This window comes from Dipodomys ordii, unplaced genomic scaffold (assembly GCF_000151885.1).
Source record: "Dipodomys ordii isolate 6190 unplaced genomic scaffold, Dord_2.0 Scaffold153, whole genome shotgun sequence".
NCBI classification, from domain to species: Eukaryota; Metazoa; Chordata; class Mammalia; order Rodentia; family Heteromyidae; genus Dipodomys; species Dipodomys ordii.
In genome coordinates this window covers 1718664-1728026 of record NW_012267369.1, presented here as the reverse complement: position 1 = coordinate 1728026, position 9363 = coordinate 1718664, and the positions used below count along the sequence as shown (strand labels likewise).

General features: G+C 45.9%; 1 protein-coding gene across 1 annotated transcript in view; it reads right to left on the bottom strand.

Moving 5' to 3' along the window:
* Kiaa1257 (KIAA1257 ortholog) overlaps positions 1-9110 on the bottom strand; it is a 32134-nt gene extending 23024 nt beyond the window's left edge. Inside the window, exons 1-5 of the mRNA XM_013032311.1 lie at positions 8818-9110; positions 6004-6194; positions 5015-5219; positions 1603-1746; positions 326-413 (exon numbers count right to left, since the gene is read on the bottom strand). Coding sequence (XP_012887765.1) covers positions 326-413; positions 1603-1746; positions 5015-5219; positions 6004-6194; positions 8818-9082 — 893 coding nt within the window. The 5' untranslated portion in view covers positions 9083-9110. The remainder of the gene's footprint in view (positions 1-325; positions 414-1602; positions 1747-5014; positions 5220-6003; positions 6195-8817) is intronic.
* Positions 9111-9363: the final 253 nt, after the last annotated feature.

Here is a 9363-nt window from a genome sequence, read left to right as displayed (position 1 = left end):
CTGAGCCACCTTCCCAGCCCCTGTATGGTATTTTCACAATAAAAAATTTTCAAAAACCCTCTGTACACCACTTTTATAACAAAATTAAATTTAAAAGTACAATGCCTGACACATACATGCAAATATAAGCTTCCTTTTCTCTCCCTATTCCTTTCATTTGCTTGGATTCAACTTAGCCAGAAGTACTAAAATTAAAATAATAATAATAATGAAAAGAAGAAGGAGGAGGAGGAGGAGGAGGAGGAGGAGGAGAAAGTAGTACATGACTCAGAGTAGGACCAATACAAGAGTTCCCATCTCCCCTAATGACATGGTCCATCCTTACCGAAATGGAGAAAGATCATCCATTTTGAGTGACTTTTCATATTCTTCACTGTTCTTAGAAGAAATTTCAAGGTCTGTTTGGTGGGAACCTGGTAATATTAGCAGACGTCACCACATCTCTTGTTCCATGCTAGTTCTCTAAGAAAGGGGGCTCCTTACACATTTCTAATGCATCTCTGCGGCAGAAAGCCTGGCGCACATTCAGTAACAATGATTTCAAAGGATCATTAACAATAACTAAGTGGATGAATATATACAGACCAGACTGATTCTGTTGGACAAATGGGAGCAAGCATAGCCTTGCGTGACTTTATTTATTACATATGGAATTGTCCACTTTAGCACTTTAACATGGTTAGGCAAATTGCAATCCCATCTGCAGATGAAAGATGATCACGTCAAATGTACTGTCATAGAAAGTTCTTTTTTTTTTTTCTTTTTTTGGGTCCGGTCATGGGACCTGAACTCTGGGCCTGGGCGCTGTCCCTCAGCTCTTCAGCTCAAGGCTAGGGCTCTACCACTTGAGCCACAGAGCCACGTCTGGCTTTTTTCTTTTTGCTTATGTGGTGCTGAGGAATCGAACCCAGGGCCTCATGCATGCGAGGCAAGCGCTCTACCACTGAGCCACCTTCCCAGCCCTGTCATAGAAAGTTCTTAAGCAGAGAGGAAAGTACTTGTGATGACACATTAATAATCTCAGTACACAGAAATACTGAATGCATCCAGGGTAACCTAGTATGTTAAAAAAAAAAAAAGAAAGAAAGAAAGAAAAAAGCCTAAGAGTGGGCACCAGTGGCTCACGCCTGTAATCCTAGCTACAGAGGCGGCTGAGATCTGAGGATCTCAGTTCAAAGCCAGCCTGGACAGGAAAGGCCTTGAGATCTTCTTTCCAGTTAACCACCAGAAAACTGAAAGTGGTGCTGTGACTCAAGCGGTAGAGTGCTTGCCTTGAGCTGAAGAGTTGAGGGACAGTGCTCAGGCCCAGAGTTCAAGCCTCATGACTGACAAAAAAAAAAAAAAAAAAAAGCCCAAGAATGAAATCAGAGAAATTTGCTATAATATGGTAAATAAGATGTTAAGCTGATTGTAATTGGTGATAGATTCTTTTTCCTGTCTTCTTTTACTTTTCATTACTATTCATTGGGTCTTTAAAAATACATATCTAATTTCTACCATCATAAAAGGTTAGTTGTAAGTCATAAACCATATGAAAATACAAGAAAAGAATCAACAACCAAAAGTGGTGCATGCATGTTGTACCCACAGTTGTCTACTTACCTTGTTGAGACTGTGACTGTTTTTCTGCCTTTTCTTTTGTTCCTGACAGATACTCCTTATCGTACTTCTCTCTGACAGTGCTGACTCTCTCAGTATCCATTTCAGACATTTTTTTCTGATTTAAAACCAACATTCTTACTTCCTCTAGAAGGCAGGAGAAAGGTCCACCGGCTTAGTGGATTAGAGATACCTACTGACCCCCCCACCCCGTGTCTGGCAGTCACTACCTTCTGGTGGACATGAGACAGTGGGTACACAACGTGCTGTCCTCCAGGACAGCTGCCCCCAACCAGGAACCTCAAAGAGCAATAATGCCTGCTTTCAGCTGACAGTGGTGTCTGTCAGTGAAGTCACCGAGCACTTAGGTGACACCTTTTCAGGAGTCACTGTCTTTTTTTTTGTTTTTTTGGTTGTTTTGGGGTTTTTTTTTTCTGTGTATGTGGTGCTGAGGAATCGAACCCAGGGCCTCAGGCATGCAAGGCGAGCGCTCTACCACTGAGCCACCGTCCCAGCGCAGGAGTCACTGTGTTGCTGGGGAACACAGCATTACGTCCCTGCTCTAGGGTAATGCGTGGAGCTGGCGCTTGAGTTCCTTGTGGTGGAGCTGCTCCCCACCAGCGTTTATCCCCAGTGAGGGGCCAAGCCAGGCTTGCACCAGAGCTCCTGCACCACCACCTTCCCTTTTTTTTTTTTTTGGCGGTCGTGGGGCTGAACTCCAGGCCTGGGTGCTGTCCCTCAGCTCTTCATCCCAAGGCGAGCGCTCTACCACTTGAACCACAGCACCACTTTTTCTGCTTATGAGGTGCTGAGGAACTGAACCCAGGCCTCATGTGTGCAAGGGGAGCACTCTACCCCTGAGCCACCTCCCCAGCCCCTCCACCTCCCTTTTATCAGCAACAGGGCATTGCAGGCTCTTGGCAGCGATCAAGAGGGGATGGAAGGCATGAATGATGATAGCAGTAGCTACAAGAAAGAAGTGTGGGGCAGGGACCAGGAAAGGAAGTGAAATTTCATTCAGTTTTGAAGGGCAGATAAAATCTGTGGAAAAAGAGATAGGAACCAAGATCCTTTGGAATATGGGTTGTGCCTCAATGAAGAAGAGCTCTGTAACTTCAGGAACCAGGAGGTGTGGGAGCAGCACAGGATCAGAGCCTTGAGGAGAAAACCATAAAAAGCCTTTAGAGTCAAACTCAGAAGGATACACTTGGTCTTCTAAGGCACTGGGAAGCTGTGAAGTCTCAGAGCAATGAAGTGCCAGTATCACCGTGGTAACATGGGACGGGCAGGCTATGGTGTCAGAGAGAGAGAGGAAGAAACACCACCTCCACCTGCCCACCCCCCAACCCCAGAATGGAGTGAGCCAACTGCATAAAGAGAAGCTGCATAACAGAGAACACCAAAGAGCATCAGCCAAGCACAGACTTCAGGCAAGTGGGAAGATGGGAGTCAACCCAATGAGAGCACAGGAAGGGCAAAACCAGATTTGAGGGTTTCTAGAATGTCCTCTCCACCCAGCACTGGGAAACCAAGGGGCTAAGCAGATGGAAGCAAAGTGAACTAGTACCTCTGGTAAGGACATCCCACCAAGACCACTGGCCCCAGGGCATGATCTACCAAACAAAAACCCTTCCTCTATAACAGGAAGCAGGCCTCCTGAGGGTGTTTCTGCACCCTTCAAGATGCAAGTGTCTGTAACATATCTCAGCAGGTGTCAGAAGACAGGACTACAGACAACAGGTGGGCTAGACCTACAGGAAAGCTGCTAACAGTGATTCTAGACAGACATCAGATGGCTTGAATTCGTTCTGCTTTCTGCCAGTCAATTTCTAAACGGTTCTATGAAGTGAATACATATGAGTCTTTTAGTGGTCAAGATATACATAAAGGAATAGTCAGTGATGCTAAGCTAGCGTCAGGCTTTGAGGAGAAGCAGGTGCCGTAGTCTTAGGAGCACTCAGGCCATGGGCTCTCTCTGCAGGGCCCAGAACATTCCTTCCTTTGGCCCATGATTCCAAGCAGCCTTCTCGACATAGCCCCTACTGTTCCCTAGCCAGAAAGCTTTCCTGACCTCTTTTCCAGCACTCACATTGGAGTGCCAGTGTGAGCCCATCACAAGGCAAGGGAGTATGTCAGGTGGGGGAGAACATGATTTGAGAACATGTGTCTTCCCATTCATCTAGTTAAGAAAAAGATTCACAGCTAGGGGCAATTTTGGCAGTATTATGTAGGAATTGTTTATTATCATGCTGGAAGGCTGACTCAAGTCCAGTGAGCAAAGGCCCAGGATATGGCTCGACACCCTGTTATCTGCATAAAAGCCCCCAGAAGAAAGCACTTGCAAAGCACTCTAACACTGAGCTACACACCAACCCAACTTTTCTCCTTCGTTTATTGATATTCTTAGTGTTTTTTCTAGTGGACATAATACAGAGAGACTAGTAATGGCCACCCATGTCAGGGCTGCCCTGTGACAAAATATCCTGAAAGGCAGTAGAAGAACACAGATGTGGGCTGGGAAGGCAGCTCAGTGCTAGAGTGCTTGCCTAGCCTGCATGAGGCCCTGGGTTCAATTCCTCAGCACTATATAAGCAGAAAAAAGCCAGAAGTGGTGCTGTGGCTCAAGTGGTAGAGCGCTAGCCTTGAGCGGAAGAGCTGAGGGACAGCGCCCAGGCCTAGAGTTCAGGCCCCACAACAACAACAAAAAAAAACCCCACAGATGCTGGCCACCATGTCATGACTCTCCAAGAGACACCTCCTGTTCCCCAAGAAGGGCCCAGGGGAATGGCATGCCATCAAAACAAGAAGCAATGTGTATATTGGGCAAACTAGGGGGTGGATGTGAAAGAAGGCTGGCTTCACCCCAATACCACAAGTTGAATATTTCTCACCTAAAATGCGTGGGATTTTTTCAGTTGGGAATATCTGTATACGTAAGTGAGCTATTTTGAGAAAGAGGTCCAAGTCTAAACATGAAATTTCTTTATGCTGAATGTATAACACATTTATACAAGCTTAAATGATTTCACATAGTATTCTTAGTGTGCCCTCATTTTAATTAGTCAGGTGAGATCAGTTGTGGAATTTCTCACTAAAGGCATCAGAGTGCTATTTAAACTGTAGAGCATTTCAGACTTCTGTAGTGAGAAATCTCAAAACTCCACAATCATTTAAACAAAACAAAAATTACATACTTAGGGCTGGGAAAGTGGCTCAATGGTAGTGTGCTTGCCTTTGCATGCATGAGGCCCTGGGTTCAATTCCTCAGCACCACATAAGCAGAAAAAGCTGTAAGTGGTGCAGTGGCTCAAGTGCTAGAGTGCTGGCCTTGAGCTGAAGAGCTGAGGGACAGCACCCAGGCCCAGAGTTCAGGCCCCACGACTGAAAAAAAAAAAAAAATGACAGACAGACTTACCAAAAGATCCTGTGTCCTCTGAATAACCACCAGTCTTCAAACGGTAGTACCTGACTTTCTTGGAGACCTTGTCCTTGGTGTCCCAGAGCCTCAAGGTGATCTTGTGGAAATTTATTTTCTTTAATAACTCCTTTGTCATATTGACATTGAAAGTTTGGCTCCATGACACCCAGATTTTGTTACCTTCTCGCCACGGCTTCACCGTCTGTATAAAACAACCATTCAGAGGCTGCAGAGTTCAACAGAAACTGCAGCCTACCCCACCAGCAACGGGGTTAGCACACTGCCCTCTACTGGCTATGTTCTGTGATTACCTCTCTCCTGGCTCTGAACTCACTGTGGGAAATGGGCATTATGTACTGGGCCCTGGCAGACCTCTGCATTTCTCAGGAAAAATAAAAAACAAAGAAAGAAAATTCATGTAAATAGTGTCCTCTCTGATTATTTCAAAGCAATAACGCAGGCCAAGTCACTGTTAGGAACAACAAGCAACAGTCAGGCACACGAAACACACACACACACACACACACACACACACATACACACCTCAAGAGCTACTGAAACTTTTTAACACCTTAAATAAAGTAAAAATACTTTAAGTAACCAATATATTTTTGGGGGGAAAGAATGGGGCTTGAATTTGGCCAGGGTGCTGTCCCTCAGCTCTTCAGCTTATGGCAAGAGCTCTACCACTTGAACCACAGCACCACTTCCAGTGTTCTGGAGATAAGAGTGTCATGGACTTTCCTGCCTGGTCTGGCTTTGAACCGTGATCCTCAGATCTCAGCCTCCTGAGTAGTTAGGATGACAGACGTGAGCCACCAGCACCTGGCAACCAGTATTTTTTGATGACTTCAGACTCTCACTCAGGAGGTCTGAGGTGACCCCAGGACCCTGCGCTTTAGCCAGTTCTGAGGCTGCCTGTGCTGCACAACACTCACAGCAATATTGTGACTACTGCATTCTGTACACAGTCAGACACCACGCACCTTTACTACTGATTCCAGGAACACTTTGGCAACTCCTGGAAATACCACTACATCAACTTTTTTTGGTTCTCCATCATCGGGCAGGAAGACATACTCAATGTGATAGAAACGGCGAGCTTTTGTAGTGCGATTGTCCGGTTTAGAGTGTTTCTTATGTTTATCAGTAAAATTTGTGTATTTTCCTTTTTGACCTAAAAAATACAGATTTAATGAGTCTCATTCTAATCTTGTATAATCTCCACAGACTCCTGGAGGCAAGAAAGAACACTATGGTTTGAAAATGTCCCCACGTTCACAACTAAGGGCTCAGTGCCCAGCTTGAGATGCTGCTGGGAAGGGTGGAACCATTCTGGGCAGAGCCTAGTGGAAGGAAGTGAGGGCACTGGGGGCAGAAGTAGGCCGCGCTCTCACAGGAGGCATTACAGGGGGCACTGGGGAGAGTGATTTTCCTGCGTTTTTCACAGTCTTTTGTTCTTTCTAGTGATGGAGATGGAATACAGGGCCTTGCACATTCAAGGCAACTGTACTACTACTGCACTGCACCTTTGCAAACCTCAGCTCTTCAGCTCAAGGCGAGCGCTCTACTACTTGAGCTACAGCACCACTTCTGGTTTTCTGGTGGTTTATTGGAAATAAGAGTTTCACAGACTTGGGGTGGGTGGGATGGGAAGGGATGAGAAGGGGAAACAAAGGAGGAGGCAACAATGCTTGATAAGAAATGTACTCATGGGGCTGGGAAGGTGGCTCAGTGGTTGAGCACTTGCCTTGCATACATGAGGTCTTGGGTTTGATTCCCCAGCACCACACAAGCAAAAAGAAAAAAGCCGGAAGTGGCGCTGTAGCTCAAGTGGTAGAGCCCTAGCCTTGAGCTGAAGAGCTGAGGAACAGCGCCCAGGCCCAGAATTCAGGCCCCACAACCGGACCAAAAAAAAAAGAAATGTACTCATTACCTTACCCATGTAATTGTAACCCCTCTGTACAGTATTTTCACAATTAAAAAAAAGAAAAAGAGTCTCATGGACTTTCCTGCCTGGGCTGGCTTTGAACCACAATCTTCAGATCTCAGCCTCCTGACAGGCGTGAGCCACCGGCATCCGACACCTCTAAGATTTTGAGTTGTCAATTTTTTTTAAATATGAAAGTTAGCCGGGCACCGGTGGCTCACGCCTGTCATCCTAGCTACTCAGATGGCTGAGATCTGAGGATTATGGTTCAACGCCAGCCTGGGCAGGAAAGCCCGTGACACTCATCTCCAATAAACTACTCGAAAACCGGAAGTGGCACCGTGGATCAGGCAGTAAAGCACTTGCCTTGAGCTGAAGAGTGCGGGGACAGTGCCCAGGCCCAGAGTTCAAGCCCCACAACCAACCAAAAAAAAAAAGAAAGAAAGAAAGTTGTAGAATAGAAGACTATGTGGGACCTAATTTTTCTTTCTTTCTTTTTTTTTTTTTGGTCAGTCATGGGGCTTGAACTCTGGGCTTGGGCACTGTCCCTGCACTCTTCGGTTCAAGGCAAGAGCTCTACTGCCTGAGCCACGGCGCCACTTCCAGTATTCAAGTGGTTTATTGGAGATAAGAGTCTCACGGACTTATCTGCCCGGGCTGGCTTTGAACCATGATCCTTAGATCTCATCCTCCTCAGTAGCTAGGATGACAGGTTGTGAGCCACCAGCACCCGGCTCTAATTTTTCTTAAATAACATATAAATATTTATATACTTACTATATATATTTAAGTATTGAAGGGAAATAATGGAACCTAGAATTTTATTTCCAGACAAAGGTATGTCAAAGATTTTGCAAGGTTTTGAAGATAAATTCTTCAAATGCCTTTTGAAGGAGTACCAAAATAAGAAAAGAAAATCTCAAGGGACAGGGCTAGTAATTCACATCATAACCCAACTACTTGAGTGCAGATCAGAATCATAGTTCGAGGCTAGCCTCGACAAAAAGTCCCATCTCAACAAATAAGCCAGGTGTGTTAGCACACATCTAAGTTATATGGAGGCATATGTAGAGAAAACATGGTCTGAACTCAACCCTGGGGAAAAAAATGAACCCTAACTGAAAAATAAAGCAAAAAATGAAAAGGGCATGACTCAGTAGCATAGCTCCTGCCGAGAAAGCACAAGGCTTGGGTTCCAATATTAGTTCTAGCACACAAAAAAAGAAAGAAGAAAGAAGGAAGGAAAGAAAAAAAGAAAGAAAGAAAGAAGAAAAGAAAGAAAGAAGGAAGGAAGGAAGGAAAGAAAAAGAAAGAAAGGAAGAAAGGAAAGAAAGAAAGAAAGAAAGAAAGGAAGGAAGGAAGGAAGGAAGGAAGGAAGGAAAGAAAAAGAAAGGAAGGAAGGAAGGAAAGAAAGAAAGGAAAGAAAAGAAGGAAGGAGGGAGGGAGGGGAGGAAGGAAGGAAGGAAGGAACAAAGGAAGGAACAAAGGAAGGAGGAGGGAGACCTGGGAAGGTGGCTCAGTGGTAGAGCGCTTGCCTTGCATGCATGAGGCCCTGGGTTCAATTCCTCAGCACCACATAAGCAAAAAGGAAAAAAGCCGGAAGTGGCACTGTGGCTCAAGTGGTAGAGCGCTAGCCTTGAGTTGAAGAGCTGAGGGACAGCGCCCAGGCCCAGAGTTCAGGCCCACGAATGGACCAAAAACAAAAAAATGGAAGGAGGGAAGGAAAGAGAAAGAAGCAGCAAGTGTAATATTAGGGATATAAGGGCCAGTGAGGAAAGATGCCAGGCATATGTGGCTGAAGACTCCCAGGAGGAAGTCAGTAATGCTGTCTTTCTGGGAGAGAATTCTGGAATTCTGCCGAGGCACCTACCTGCATTTGCTGGGAAGGCAAGCGAAATAACGAATTTGCAGGGGACGACCTGGGGTGCGTCTGAGTCAAAGGTGCTGGCGGTCTTGAATGAGGAGTCCATACTGAAGTGGTCATCAGAATCTGACTCCTGGGCCCTGGCCTTGGCCCTGAGGTATTCTTCCACGTCGCAGTCACTCAGGGACTTGTAAAAACTTGCCAGAGGAGAGATGGGTTCCATGCTTCCCTGATCCTCATCTTCTTCCCACTCCCAAGCCTGCAGAGACATACCTGCAGAGTGTCCACCAGACTGGCAGTCCTGCCTGAGAGAAAAAGAAGACTCCATCACCATCTGCCCCAGGAGTGAGCCCTGTCTCCTATAGGAAGACCACTTCCATGCCCTGCTCTGCCTCACCCTATGAACTGCCTAGACCTGACTCATTGCTAGTCTTAGATTCCAGGGTTCAACATACTTGGGGAATGAATGGGTGAAATAACCACTGACATGGCAGCTGGCATCTGATTTCTCTAGCTGCCTCTTCTTTCACAAGTCAGGAGTTAGTCTGGCAC